The sequence below is a fragment of the Micropterus salmoides genome, unplaced genomic scaffold (assembly GCF_014851395.1).
Source record: "Micropterus salmoides isolate LMB-PRFRI ecotype aquatic unplaced genomic scaffold, ASM1485139v1 Ms_hic_scaffold_18, whole genome shotgun sequence".
Classification (NCBI taxonomy): Eukaryota; Metazoa; Chordata; class Actinopteri; order Centrarchiformes; family Centrarchidae; genus Micropterus; species Micropterus salmoides.
In genome coordinates, this window is record NW_024040928.1 from 20,703,387 (window position 1) to 20,719,592 (window position 16,206).

Sequence of the window (16,206 nt, forward strand, 5' to 3'; positions counted from 1 at the left end):
ATTTTGATTTTTTGTTTTATACATTTTCCATATGTTTTTCATCAATTTCTCCCTCCCTCTGTTCCTAGTATAAACCCGCGGAGAAGGAGGAGAGAAGAGAGGAAGAGGAGGGGGCGTAGGGAGAGAGAGAGAGAGAGAGAGAGAGAGAGAGAGAGAGTAGGGGTCAAACTTCTGCGAAACTTCTTCCATTCAACTCAACGCAGAGCCGCGCGAGAGGACAGCGCTGACTCCACGGCGCGCGCGGGACGATATCAAACTTCCACATTGAACGAAATGAAGCGACTGCTGCTCGTGCTTCTGACCGCGTTGCTATGGCAATGCTGCCATGCCCAGCAGAGAGGTAAGTCCCCCAGAGACTGATAGATAAGACTACCGATCTCTACACCACTATACGGGCTCTGTGAGAGTCACTCAGCGCAGAACAACACTCAAATGGGCTCAGTGTCAATCACCCAGGGCTGCTGCTGCTCATAAGCTTATCAGTTTACAGCTAGCTACACCGTTAGGCGAATAGTTATTAAATGACACGACTAGCATAACGTCTTTTCATCAGCGTGTTAAACAAGAAAATGTCCTCATTGCTGACAGTTGTTGAAAACTCCCCCACTTTGCTGAGGGTTTCTTTGAACTTTTGCTTCATTATTGGTAACAGAAAAGTGCAAAAAATGTGGAAACCCCTTAAATGACACACCTTGTTAAGCCTAATTATAACAAACACAATTGTGTGAGCACAAAACAAAAACCAAACAGCTGGAGTGGCATGAGAGCACAGATGAAAAAGAGACAGATGCTTGAAAGTTAGTTTGGAGAGGTGCCTGATCTGTTGTTTGTGTGATCTGTTTTTGTAATTAGAAAACAATGAGGAACATTATGAATCATCAGGGCCCAGAGAAATGCATGTCTTTGTTGTTATTTTTAGACTCATAAATCAAATTAATGGGTTGAACTTCAACATGACTGACTGAGTAGCCTAGCTGAACCGTATGTACTGATGCAGCACACTTGGATGGGCCTTTTGCAGTTACTGCTTAGCCAACAGAGTTGATTATTACCCAGTGTGCACTGGATGTCATTTAGTCTCACAAATTATGTCTACCCCCTGGGGAGTCTCACATAGTTCCAGTAATAAGACACTCACAACTGTGCTGGCCATATGGCTCTGTTCCATTGATAAAAATCAAAAGATGATTTTTTACAAACAATAAGTTATCTATACTAAACATTAATAGTGTGCCATATTGGTTTTGGATTTTGTACAATTTGCCTAGTTGTCAGAAATATATGAAGTCTTAATTAACATTTCATATTTAGTAAAGTACAGGCCTTGTACAACCACACAGGTAGACTTTTGTATTTCTATTATTTAACTGACAGGCCAGCCTCAGTGTTTTCCTCTAAGAAAGCTAACAATCAGACTGACTTTAAGGGTCTGTTCACCCTAAGGATGAAAAGAAATCATTTTTCTCTTCTATCTCTAGTCGGATCAGGCCATTCAGACTTGGTTTTAAGATATCCATCTCTGAATTTTTTGCCATCAGCCCAATACAATGAAGGTGAATTGAATTTTGTTTGTGGTGCGTAAAGTCAACAGCAAAACGTCTTTCCAGAAACAGTGTACCATGTTTCTCTGAGGTTTCCACAAACCTCTTTGTCAACAGTTTTTTGTGGAGCTATTTTTACCAAAGCCCTATGAAAAGAGAGGAGCATTGGTGTTGAAAATATAATTTTCAATGCTTTGAGCACTGCAAAGAAAATTCAATTCATATCCACTGCACTGGTTTGCAGGCAGAAACCTTAGAAGAATCTCTCGAAACCCAGACAAATAAAACCACATCAATCTGCATGCCTGGATACCACTAGGGTTAAGAAAGAACATTTTATTATTATTTTTTACGTGAACCAACCCCTTTTAAAGATCAAATGTAGCCACGAAGTGCGCTTCAGAAAGAAAAAGCTGCTCTTTTACTTGGTGTATTTGTGAGGTTGTGAAAGATTAATTAGGTGCTTTGTGTGTTGGGGCCGTGACAAGCAGAGCCGAGCAACAATGCCCTCAGCACAGATGGGGATTGACAGCTGGGACAAGACCAATATAATGTGACGCACAATAAGAGTCAAAATATTCATGCAAAATACAGATTCTTATTATTAGTCAAATTGTCCTTCTTAATCAGAAATTTTTGCTGTAGAAAACAAACACTAGAGCGAGGGTTTGGCATTGACTATTGCTTGAAAGAAGAGACAAATCTAGTGTTCATCATGCTTTTTTTCCTATTTATCATATTCAAAACATCACTAGCTACTGTCTAACCTATGAGTGCTTTGGACCTCCCGCAAAGAGGAGGAGGAAGAGGAGGAGGAGGTAGCCTCGGCCGTCAGGAAGTGTGTGTGTTTGTGCGTAGTGTGTGTCTGAGAGAGAAAGTGAGTAGAAGAGGGTGGGAGAGGCCATCTGCATTACGAGCCTCATTACCGGGCGTGTCAACCAGGCATGCTCTCTATCAGTGACAGAGCTCAGAGAGACACCAGGAGATAATCAGAAAGGGAGGAGGAGGAGGAGGAGGAGGAGGAGAGCTGACATGGAGAGGAGAGAGAAAGGAGGGTGCGTTCAAGAGTTATTAGGCATTATAGGAGTGATAGCGAAAGGATGGTGAAACAGGTACACTGAAGGTTCAGAGGACATGCGAGAGAGGATGAGGTTAAGCAGCAAGAGAGAGCAAGTGAGGGAAGTATTGGAGGGAAGTATTTGAAAATGTTTCCTCAATATCGCCAAAGTTTTTGTGCTGGTTTGAGGAGAGAGATGGAAACACAAGTTGGTGATGATGTAAAGACATACTTTTTTTTGGCAACATTACAGAAATTCAAGCAAATTTGCAGGAGATTTGGGCAGAAAGATTGCTCAATACTGTTGACCCTGCAGGCGTCTTAACAGACTCAATGAAAAACTGGGTCATAACTGAAGCAGTTGTGATGTTGGACTTTTTGTGCACCAAACACGATTCAAAATTTGAATGTAAATGTGATGACGGCTCTATTGCTGTTGCTTTACTGTCAACTTTATGATTGTTAAACTGTACGTAAAATGTAATGTTATAGAGAAATATTTGAAGTCTTGTTTCAGGGGCTGTAAGTCATTTATCACGCAAAAAAATCATTTGCATTTGCAGTTTGCTGATTAAAGCCTCTAAATGTGAGGGTTTGCTTCTTTTCACTGTAAATGTAGCATCTTTGCGTGTGAGACTGTTAGTAAGATTGTAATTAGAAAGTAAGAAGAAATTTAAAGATGTCATCTTGGGCTCTGAAGTGGGTTTTCATATTCATATTTGTTGCCAGTATTCATGAGTGAATGTAATTCCCGCTGCATCATCATGAAGCCACGTCCAGTGTAATCAGTAACAAACAAACAAGTGCAGAATGGACAGTATAATTTTTTGTGTAGACCTTGTTTTATATACTCGATCAGTATGATTCTTTTTGCAGGTTACGTTTTGAACTCTCTCTGACTTGGTGTCAGATAAGAGTCAGAATGATACATGAGACTCTAGAGCCAAGCCAAACAACTGTAGTGAATAAAGATACAATGTCAAGAATATGTGGCTGTCACTGGGGAAAATTTGAAAAGTTCTGAGAAGTTGCTAGAAAAGCTGACTTGTTCGAGAGTTAATTTTGTCTTTCACTTTGTCTCAGTTGTTTACACACAAACACTGGTAACTGAGACACTATGACCCCCAACCTGTAATTCATGTACCAACCCCCTGAAACCATTTCTTCTAAAATACAAGTACATTTCCTGCTTTACAGTTAGACTGCAGTGTTTTCGAAACACTACATGCAATTCTCTGCATTTGGACAAAGATCATGATATATCTTCTATCCTATCTCACTGCCATTCAAAATGCTAAACTTATATTTAATGCTTTCCACTCTGGCTCCTCACATACACAAAGACATGTTGCACATTTGTTCCATAGGCAATACGAGCTTTAGTAAAAGGGCCACAGGTGAGCTCTTCTGTTTTGGAGCGTAGGAGAGAGAGGCAGGTGGAGTCAGAGGAAGAGGAAGGAGAGCCATAATCTCTCATGAGATTCTGGGCTACCAAGGTCTAACATGAGGCTGGCTAGGCAGAGAGTACAACCAAACTTGAGCAGGTTCAGAGTCGCATTCGTCAACCAGACTTTCCAAAATGAGAATAGGTAAGACATCTACTCATTACAGTATGGTAGTGCTGCATATCAATACAGTACTCAGTCATTACTGTAGTGCAGTATTGCAAGTAGACCATAGTAAACTGAAAGTATGTTTTACTGTATGTATGCATGAGATTGGGAACTATATTCCTACCTACGTGGTATTTAGAGTATTTATTGCCTGGAGATGGAAGGTCTATGACCACTGTCCCTATACGTGTACATCCTCTGCAAACTATAGAAGATGCATGTGCAGATACAGCTGCAGAAGTTTCTCAGGGCTGGATTCACCATGCTAGGAGATACTTCTCCTGCTGCTTGGTCAGGGAGCACATTGCCTGTGATGTTGAGGAGGTGCTATGGCCAGACCGAAACTTTTTCTTACAGTATATGCAGCAGGATAATTTTCTTTTTTCTTTTGTTTGTTCTGTTTGAAGAACACTTTAAAAATCCAACTGTGCTGAGATGTATACACAGTATTTCAGAATAGAAAACATTGTATTCTTTTGTTTGTGTGTTTTATATTTGAGTATGAAAACATAACTGTTTACAACAGGCTTCAGTACGTACAGTATGTACAAAATGCAAAAGGCCTGGTGACAAGATTATCATAGTAGTGTTTTCAGTTGAGCATGTCAAGGTTCAGTTAGTTCTTAAAAATGTCTGATCATTTGATGGTGTGTGTGTGTGTGTGTGTGACATAATTGTTTTGAATGCAGTCTTTGCTTTTGCAAGAAATTTGTGGAATTTTGTGTGTGAGTTTTTGTATTTGTATTTAGAGTTTTCAGAAAATATGAGTAAACAATTGAGAAAAACTGGAATGTGAATGTTACCAGCCTGATTTGCTTGAACGGAAATGAAGTAAACTCGCTGGAGATGCCAGTGTGCAATGAATCCAGACAAGGCTTGTAAACCAACTGAGAAATCAACATTTTTATTTAGCAAATTCATGTGACTTATTCATATTATCGATGTCCCACAGAAACCTCATACTGCATCAAAAAAGCAAACATTTCAGGAAGGTTGAGAGTACTGATTGATTTCCCTGTTGATGCTTATCGGACTTTGGGATAATCAAAGGTGCAGACTGATCCTAAGAAATATTTTGTCCATGGTAGAATCTATGGTGAAAATATAAAAAAACAGTTTAGTTGTACATAAAAGGACTCTTCAGAGAAAGTACAGATGTGTTTATAAGTTTATGGTAATGTGGGTTTAACCAAGCCAAGCTGAATGTGATGTTATATGAACTCACCAGAGGTATCGCAGTGTTTGTGATGTGAGTCCAGAGTGGGGTTTTCTGCCCATCAGAGAAATCAACATTTTTATCAGGTGAATTCATCCCAATGTCATAATGCTTGTAAAATATGTTGATCTCAGTCTGCTATGTTAATGTGAAAGCAGCCGAGCTTAGCCGAATGGATTTGATGGAATAGACAAGAAGGAAAGCTCTCAGACCCAAATTCTCTGAATATAATCAATTTGTCCTAGAAAATAAGAGGGCAGGAAGAAAATAAATCAGGAATATTGGTAGGATGTACACATGTTTAGTCTAGTTGACTTTGTGCTGTAATAACAGATGATATGGCAAAATGATATGTAGCTTGTTAAAATATAGATACATGCGTGCTGTATCCATAATCTGAGTTGGAATGAATAAAAAAAGTCACACCAATATTTGTTACTCTTAGACTCTCATTCACACCATATCAGTGGTAGAAGAAGTATTCACATCCTTTACTAAAGTAAAAGTAGCAATACCAGAGTGAAGAAGGACTCATTGCAAGGAAAAGACCCGCGTAAAAGTACACATATATTAGCAGTAATTTCTTGTCAGTGTTACATTATTATCTACATATTATATTATTGGATCATTTTTAGGTGTGCATAACATGTTATGTTGCTGCTGCCTGCAGGTAGAGTGGATTTTAAAAAATATACTGTTTATAAGTTTCTGTTTTGTTTTCTAGTAACTAATTTAATGGAGTAACATCTACAATATTTCCCTCTGAAATGTAGTGGAGCAGAATTATAAAGGGCATGTTTGAGCACCAGGATCGTTGACTTCAGAGATTTTCATAAATGCTGTCAATCAACCAATCAATCAATTGACTAATGTTTCAGAACTGCTTGTAACATGATCTGTGTTGCGTGTTAATGTTATGTGTTGGCTATTAAATCAGACATTTTTAAACCCCCACCTTTTAAATATCAGTATCAACCTCATAAACCAAGTGTTGGTTAGGCCACAGTCAAAAAGTCCTTGATCGTGATGCTGAACTCCAAATTGTCCCAGATGTGTCTATATGGGACAAATAAAAACTGAATTTGCTTTGGACAAACGTGTTGCCAAATCACCATGATCTCCCTGTTAGTGGTACCTTTTTTCAGGCCTCCCACCAGGAGTTACTTTGTCTTGGTGGTGTTTTAGAGTTTTACTCAATGCAAAGCACATGTGTGTGTCTGCTTGTACTTAGTAAGTGTAAGAGATTTGATATATCAGATTATGCTCATTATATCACTTGCACACGTTTGTCGCTCACTTTCATACCGTCGTGTTTGTTGTCATTGGATTCAAGGCAGCCAAGAATTAATACATGACATTGAGCCAAAGACACAAATCACACAATCATCAACAGGTGTGTGTGTGTGTGTGTGTGTACTTTAGAGGAATCCTCTGGGTGCTAAAATTAGCCAGGTGCTAAGTTGGAATGGTGCTGTATCCTTCCTGTCAATAAGAAAGACAGGCAGCTGGAGAAGAAAAGAGGGAGAGAGATTCCATTGCACTGACTTTGACATTGTAAACCATTTTTTTTTCTTGACACTTGTCATAATGTGGTGCAGAAGTAGGTCAGGACACTGACTGGCAGTTAAGTGATACTTGGTGATTTCAAATGGGTAGAGTATGCACTGACAGTATAATATAACTACCAGGAGTGCTGCGTGTAGAATATTAATTCTGAATAAATCATAGCCACATTCACTTTGAAACATTGATAGAAGTACATTGAACAAAAAAAAAAAAAGTGTTCAGAATGATTGACGGCTCCTAAAGTTCATGTGTTACATTTTACATTCATTTGTTTAGTTTAGTCGGTGGGAAATCGGCTTTATGGCCAAAAAAATATAATAAAAAAATAGAGGATGTTGTTTTCCAAGCAGAAATGACACTGAGGCTTTCAGAGTTTCTTTTGCACTGGCACATTGTGGAGAGAAAGAAAAGTGGATGAAAAAAGGATTGACACAGGGGGAGACAAACATGCAGTTGGACAAGTGGTACAAGTAGCGTCTTTCTCTTTACTGCAGAAAGAAAAGAGGTTTACGGTCTCAATTTTGAAAACATAAATAGTGACTGGAACAAGATAATTGATGTGACCATAGTGACATTTGTTTATGGTAATTATACCAATTTATCATAATTAAACTGAGAATCATGTTGGCCTACGGATGTTCACAAAGGCTAAGTTTGCACAAGCAGCGAAAACACATGTGATACATAAACATAGACTAATGTTTCATGGGAAATCCTAATGCATGTGTGATAAGACTCAAAGTATTTGCTTCAGTTTGTCTTGCATATTTGATTGTTTGCATGTATCATTGTTTGTGTATTTGTTGGTGTATGCTTATCACAGTAGCATGTTAATATTTGACTTGTGCTTTTCCCTGTGGTGCTGTGCTGCCTCCTGCAAAACCACATCTTGCAGTGAACAAAATCTAGGTCTGTGCATGTGTGTGTACGCCCATGTGTGTGAGTGTTTCCTGGCTGTTTTGTTGTCAGAACAGCATTGATAATGCTGAGGAGAAAATCAATAGTTAATTCTACCAGGGACACAATAGCTGCTCTGCCCAGCTTCATTCTACTGTGGGCTTAGAACCAGAAAGAAACAGGCCATGAGTTGATGAATTGGTAAGTGTGTGTGCATGTGACTTCATATAGTGTGTGCATGTGTGTGTGTGTGTGTGTGTGCACAAGCTACTGACTGTTTACTCTGCCTAAAAAATAAGCAAGAATGTGATATGGATTTGTAGGAAAGCACATAAAAATTGTACAACAGGTTGGATAACAAATTTTTTAGGTGGACGTACAACTACCTTCTAGTTTGAATACATTCCTTATTTTAGGCCACATTCTGCTTCTGAAATAATCCTCATGTGTTTGCAATACATAAATGAAAAATAATGGAAATTAGATAAATTCAAGTAAACGTGTCTAATAGTGTCAGTGCTCCATGTTGGGAGGCTTCAAAATAAAAATGTGTATCTTGTGAAGTCATGTCCTGTGTACTCCAACTTGTAAATTGTCAGTGTGGCATTTCAGGAGCAGAAATAAAAGTATAAATATGACTCATTTTCACTTTGAAGCACCAGTCAAGCGCAGTTTGATGGTTTCATTCCTCTGACCCTCTAGAATTTCTCACACATCAGCTGCTGCTGTGCTGGTAAATTGCTCAGTAATTTTGCATTTTGCTTTTAGCCGACCAGGTAGCTAACTTGAATAGTAAAGACCAGAATCTAGGTTACTCCTTGGGAGTTTTACTGCAAACCCCATATTAACCAGTCGTTAAATCTTGCACTGAGTCTGAAAAGTTATTTTGCAGCTAACATTCGGTTTTCTCACGCAATTTTGCTTTTTCCCAATCAAACGCCTAGAGCTGCAACTACTCTAATTATGTTCATTATCTATTAATGTGCTGATTTATTTTCTTGATTAATCAATTAATTGTTTAGTCTACAAAATGTCAGAAAACCCAAAGATATTTAGTTTGCTGTTGCATAAACACACAAAACAAACGAAAGAAAAGCAGCAAATCCTCACATTTGAGAGGCTGGAACAATGTTTTTTTTTTTTTTACTTAAACAATTAATTGATTAGCAAAATAGTTGCCAGTTCATTTTTCTGTTATTTGACTAATCAATTCATTTACTAATCATTTCAGCTCTACCAACTAGTAGACTAATCAGATTTTTCTTATTAAGCTCTGTCTGTTCTTCCCCACAAAAAAAAGAGCTTCTGGTAAAGGTACTAATCCCACCAAGTAGAACAGACAGTGGTCATTTTAAATATTTATATATGTGTGTGCCTATGATAGACGTATGGATAGATCTGAGTATATATTGGCTATGGGATTTGACACTGTGACCTTGCGGCTAAAGCACTGCACGCCTGATACAGATGTACAGCTGCTAAAACAGAGGCAACTGACCCTTATACGTACACACAAATACACATCTACAGCTGCAAAGACTTTGGAATGACCTCCGTTTCTTCATCTTTCTTTCTCTGTGTCCTTCTCTCATCTCTGTCTCGCTCTCTGATCTTTCTGGGTGCTTTTATTTTCCCAAGGAGCTTCCTGTGGTAACACATGGTGTCAATAATGAGCCTCCCCCCTTAACACACACACACACACACTTGCAGACAATTTCCCCTCCTCTGCTATTCATAATCCTTCATCCTCTCTTGCCTACTTACTTCTTTTTTCCCCCTCTCTGCTCTTTCTTTCCTTCTCTCCTTTCATTCCTTGGCCTCCTGATTGTTCATCTTCTTTCCTTTCTCTCATTTACTTGTCTCCTTCTCCTCTTTTGTGTATTCTTGTATTTAGTATTTTTTCTCTCCCTTTCTTTTTGTCCCTTCACCTCTTCTTCCCTCTCCTTTATTTCACTCCTTATGCATATCCTTATTGTTAAATAACAAATCAGCGAACAAAAGCTGAAATACTTGTAGTTGTCCATAGCTGATATATACATAAAAGTTGTCTTTATCTTTAATATTTTAAGAGTACTCAATAATATATTGAGAAAATGTATTCATTGTGGCTAATGATGGACTTGCGCATCTATGCCTATCAAAAGCATTCTGCACTTTGCTGTTTCCCTATTTCATATCCTTGCCTTTCTCCCCTGTGGCCCCTTCATACATTTTTCGCCCTCATCTCTTCCTCCCCCGCCTTCTCTCCACTATCTGTCTTTCATCCTATGTAGGAGTACCGCTGACAACCTTTGCAGCCATAGCTGAGCTCAGTGTCTGGCCGCAGTTTGTTTGTCTTGCTGCTCCTTCACTGTTGGTTTCTGGGGGTCTTATTGTTTTGTTCCAGCTCAAACCCTCTGTTTATCCACAGTGAAGACACTGAGAGCAAGCTGTCTTTTACAGGAGAAATCTGTCTGACACAGGCAGTTCAAAGACAGACATAAAGCAAGACAAATGCCCCTCAGCTCTTTTTTTGGAATTTATAGTTTTGTTGGGTTTAGTTTGTGTATGCTTTTTTTTTATGTAGTTAAACTTTGGGAACTAGTTCTTAGTTTGTTGATTTTGGTCTGTGCTTGTTTTTCTCCAAGCTCTCATTATGTGTTATGTAGGCTAGTTTGTGTGGCTACAACAGTGGGATGCACCAACATGGTTTCTTTGAATCGGAGGTGATCATCAAAGTATGTTCACTAAAGTGCTTGTTTTTGCCACTGTCAGGCTCAGATTGTTATTATAAGTGTCTGACAGCATTGTGGGAAGGATTCCTACAGAGACAGACCTTTTTTTAAAGAGTAAGATCCTTTTTGTTTATGCAGTACCAGTTGCTATATCGCTCTTGTCATAGCCACCAGACTCCCTTGACAAAAACATCAGTTGGTTAGTTTGTGTTATTGTGTGAATTTGGTGTTTTGAACCCTTTAAAACAACAAAGTCACACAATAACACAAACAAGCAAAAACAACAAAATTGCACAGTAACACAACCAAACTAACTGACCGAGGCAGTGGCAGACCAGCAACTCTTGTGTGCAAGGTAAAATTGCTGTTTTTAATCAATGGACTGGTGGTTTTAATGATATCCATATAGTGACTGATTCTAGTTAAACAAAAAGGTTCTTACTCTTTAAAAAAAGGTCTATCTGAGCCTGTCAGTGGCAAAAACAAGCACTTTAGTGGACGTACAGGGATGGGGCGCAATTACAGCAAAGATTATGTTGCAGTAGGTTTTGCTGCTGCCAACTGCAGCATCCTCACTCAATACTGGAACAATTTAAAGAAACAGTAATGCCTAGAAAGTCAGAAAAGACTTGCAGATTTGGACACTTACTTGGGACCAGGGTTGACTACTAGTAAATCACGTTAGTTTTCTATAGTATTTCAACATTGCCAGCACCAGACCTCATTATCACTGTGATGCACAAAAGTCATGCTGCATTAGCTGCTGACATTTCCTATTCGCACTGTGTATGAATTACTTTTAACATGAGTTGATGATTTGGAGTAAATATCAGAAATTATAAGGAGCTTCTTTTTATATGATTTCTAATCAGATGTATGGAAGTTTATCCAAAAATAACAGAATATTTGATTCTTTGGCTTTGTCATGGCCTTACTCCCAAATCAAATTTCTAAAACTCAGTCATATTTAAAGCAGCTAACCCAGTTTATTAAGCCTAATCTAGATAGAAAAGTTTGTACATGTGATTTAGTGCAATTTTAATATCTTCTTTTTATTGAAAGAAGAGAAAAACCTAAAAACTTTACAGAATAATATAAGTGGTCCCTTCAACCTCGACAGCAAACCCACTGTACCAGGCTCCCACTAACATGAAAATGCTTTGTAGATCATGTTTCAAAAGCTGTGTTTTACACTTTTGTTGGCAAGTCTGCTTTGAGCCTCTATGGTCACAATATCCGTGCTGAGGCTTCTTGTTAGACTGGTGTTTCTCTGAAGTTGTGTATACATTGATACCGGCTGGTTTTAGTGGCTGCTAGAAATTACCAATTACCTCACCCACAACATCCTTGCTCAACACATGGTCACAACATGGTTTTCAGAATGTGTGTGTGTAGACATTGTTAGAGTGTTTGTTGTTGCATGTGGTGTGTCTGTGTGCATGTCCAGCTGTGAGGACTTTGTGTCATGACATTCACGACCTGTCAGGGTCACCGTCCTCTACCTTCTCTTATCATGACCCCAGCCTAGTGTGTGGTCCAAGGCAGAGTTCCTAGATTGTTCCACAGTCATACACAGATATGGTTTGACCAGTTGTACTTGATGTACAGAGGACTTATAGTTCAATAGGCTGCACTAGAGCTATTTTTGGTACACCTGTTCGAGGTTATCCCCAAGACTAACAGTTGAATTTGTAAAGCACAACTTGAAATTAAATGTAAAAAGTCAGTGTCATGTATGGCCTGAATGTAGTTCTTTCTTATTACTTTTTCTTGGTGTAAGCATCTGTTAGGGCTGGGCAATAAAACAATAATGATAATTATCGCAATATAATTTTCCTCAATATCAATATAATAAATGTTCAATATATATCGTCAATAAATATTTGCTTTAATTCATTTGAATCACGAACAAATGAGCACTTCATTTTTATTTTGTTGAAAAAAGAGGCCTGAAAAAAGATTAACTAATCATATTTGTAGTAAAAAAATAGTTTTGAATGTTCTACCTCAGACTTGTGAAGTGGTCCACTGTTTGGCATCAAGTGTTTGTCCCATTCTGACCATAAACAAAAGTTTAACCACATAATTAACCATCTGGTTTCTTCAGTTTTCACTCAGGAGCAAAAATCTGCCTTTAAACTTGAAAGAAATAATGATTTGACATATATTGTGATAATTATTGATATCGAACGAAATGAAATGTTTTTATCGTGATAACATTTTTGGCCTAGTATCTGTTATTGGCCAATTTTGATCCCTGACCGCTAACTAGAATACAACTCCTCCAAGGTTGTTTTATTTAGAAGCTGTTACCGAAAACTAAAGTTATTTGTTATATTTAATATTTATTTAAAGTTTCAGTGTGCATGATTCAGTGGCATCTAGTGGTGAATGTTGCGAATTTCCATTTGCAAGTACGTAGGAGAAGCTACAGTGGCCAACACGCTCTGTTGGCTCTTGTGCTAAATAATATGTGTGGTCCTCCATTTGTCCTAATTTCACTTCTTTTTCTTACTTCCAACTAACCAGACAACTACTACTACTTCTTCTTCTTCTTCTTTGTACATATTCAATGTAGTGATGAATCGCGCTCTGTAAAGCAGTTTGTCCGGTTGGGGTTACTGTAGAAACATAACAGTTCATTATTTAAGGTCTTTATACACCACTGAAAACATAGTTATGTATATTATATTGCATTTGTGTCAATAGATCTCCCTAAATATTACACACTGAACCTTTAGGAAAATTTATCAGAACATCATTGAATCAGTAATCAGCAATTACCTGTCTTGCCTCAGCATTCATGTTTCGTACAAGCAGTAAGGCCTGTTGTCGGCAGCCCTCTTAGCTTCCAATGCAAGTGAGATGCTGTCCGCTCTTGTTGTGGCACTCTAGTGATGTTCTTCAGAAACTTGACGTGCCTTTGAAAAACGGCAGCTGCTTCATCCACCTTGTTCTCAAACTTGCGGCAAACTGCGCAATACATTCTACTTGCCCCGAGCAGCCCTGCTGAGCAAATACTCCCTACTTAGTCAAGTTAAATTGATTTGACTTCAATCTTATAAAATATTTTCTATACAGGGAAAAGCTGGGCGGTTTTCATTAATAGTAATCGCTACCTGCAGCCTACATTTAGCAGGACAAAATTCAAGATTCAAGAAGACCTCTGACCTCTATTGATATCTGGGAATAGCGGTAAAAAAACACAACTTGAATGACCACTGAAATGTTAACAAAAAAGGAGCTGTCCTGCCAATGACCACTTTAACGCAAACACTAGATAGACCCAAACTCAACTGACTAGCCTTTAACTGCTAAAACTGGTGTATGTTCCTTCCTATGTAACTTTTAATTTAAATCCAATGCATACAGCCAGCTTGACTGACTGATGGATAAATGAATGGATGAAAGTCTAACAATTGCCGTTTCTGACTTTACTGACAGATCTGTATGCAGTGCACACATACTCTTTGCAGCATAGCTCCTAGATAGAAGCACACACAGAAAGAGGCAGCAAACAGAAAGGCCATTATTTTGGGGCTGAATGTTTGTGTGATTGAGCTGATAAAGCATCAGAGGAATAAGAGTCTATTAGGCTGGCCTGGTTAGCTATGGATTTAACATTTATACACACCTGTGTGTGTGTGTGTGAGACAAAGAGAGCAAAAAACACAGGCAGAGGCAGAAGTCGAGTGAAGGAGGAAGAAAGAGGTTTGTGTTGTGTATACATTTTTGCTTTTCCATCATTCCAGTTACTTTTCTCATCAATTTTGTGTGTGTGTGTGTGTGCAGAGAGAGAGAGGGACATACTGTATGTAATTTCACATTTCCATTATATGTTTTGTATTTCCATTATTCTGGTCCAAGGCAAACCCACAGAGAGTCTAATGCGGAGCAAATGTTCACATCTGACACGAGATGAAATATGTGAAAATGGTGTGTGTGTGCATGTGTGTGCGCGCGTATGGACGGGGGGCCACAGAGCATTTGCAGCCCCGCAATAATAGACCAGTGACACCCGGGAATTTTGAGAGCCGGTGTGTGATTGGACAAGGCTGGTTTGGAGTGAATTATTCCACAATGTAATTTCCTGCTCAGGGCACAATGAGGTTGGCAGAGATGTAGCTGGGTAGTCGTGTGTTTTGTGCTTAAATAACGCCATAATGGTTGGCCTTATGGAGGAAAGTATTATGGCCTAAAACAAACACTGAAATGCCAAAAACTGAGATAAGCTCATTTTGATGAAGCTCAGAGGAATGCTTCATCTTGTTGCTGAGTGTCCGACAGGCTGCCAGCATTACTACCGAGGGATTATGTGTTTCCTTTTTATTGATACCTTTGGTTAATTAACTGCAATGGCTGTTTGTAATAGCTGAATATCAGAAAAAATACAGGTAAATTTTTGCCTTGCTTGAAGCAAAAACCTAGCTTCAAATCTCAAAGTATTTACACCACTGAAGTGCAAGATGATAAGAGCTCCAGGATGCCCTGGATATGTCTGGATTCACTCCCTTTTTGCTACTTTATTTACTTTATGCAATTTTTAAGTTTGGATCCATGCATGTAGGCTAAAAATATTCCTATACTTCACTTCTTGCTAGACATGTAAATAAAGTTTTTTCCCAGGCCAAGAGTTTAGAAATTACATCATGTGACATGTTCTGAAAAATTTTATTTCCCTTTATGATGGTCTACATAAATGTTTCAAAACATTCTTAACACTAACGGCTGCAACAAATTATTTCCATATTCAATTAATCTTAATTTAATAGGTGCGTTTGACTTTCACGAGGCGCTGCGCAGAGCTGACTTGGCGTGATGCATGTTGGACTTCAAATAAGGCATGCTGGTTAGAAATAGTGTCTCTACTTTCGCCCGCGCTGCAAAACTTCACCATGTCACATGACATTAAAACCTCTGCAGGAGCCGAGTCCGCCGGCCGCAGTTGCTTTTTCTCCAGCTGCACAAAGTTGGAACCACATTTTTGCTCTGGTCGGCACTTTTCTTTTCAGATGCTGCGAGATCAGTCATTGATCTCAGCTCACAATGTGTCCGAATTGATGGCGCCGTTTTTATACCACACCCCTGCAGTCGCCTGCAGCTCACGTTATGGACCTTTCAGACAGACTGCGACGACCGCACTGCTGCGCTGTGAAACCCATTATTTTCAATGGCTTGCACCGCACAACAGCAGTTTGTTGTTGCGTCGTGCAAAGCGCAAGCGCAGGACAGCGCACGCCGCAGTCAAAGTTCAAAATAGTTGAACTTATGCGCTGAGCCCCGCGGCCAGCACAGCGCAAATCGCTTCCTATCTGTAAGGGCCATCAAGTCGACGAAAGACAGCCTCCAATACACCTAATGTTTCCTAAAGCCCAAGGTGACGTCCTCAAATGTCTTGTTTTATGCACAACCCAAAGAGGTTCAGTTTACTGTCATAGAGTAATGAAACCAGAAAATATTCACATGTAAGAAGCTGAAATCAGATAAGTTTGACTTTCATTTTCCTTAAAAAATTACTCAAACCGATTAATCGATTATTGAAATATTTGGCAATTAATTGAATAGTTGACAACTAATTGGTTAATTGATTAATTGTTTCAGC

At 38.9% G+C, this 16,206-nt stretch overlaps 1 protein-coding gene across 9 annotated transcripts in view; it reads left to right on the top strand.

Annotated features, from left to right (window-relative positions):
• The first annotated feature begins 188 nt into the window (after positions 1–188).
• lama2 (laminin, alpha 2) overlaps positions 189–16,206 on the top strand; it is a 224,143-nt gene continuing 208,125 nt past the window's right edge. For 8 of the 9 annotated variants that reach the window (XM_038726303.1, XM_038726305.1, XM_038726306.1 and 5 more), the window contains exon 1: positions 190–340. In XM_038726303.1, coding sequence (XP_038582231.1) covers positions 274–340 — 67 coding nt within the window. In that variant the 5' untranslated portion in view covers positions 190–273. Of the gene's footprint in view, positions 341–16,206 lie in introns of all 9 variants that reach the window. The other variant, XM_038726304.1, reaches the window with a different exon arrangement.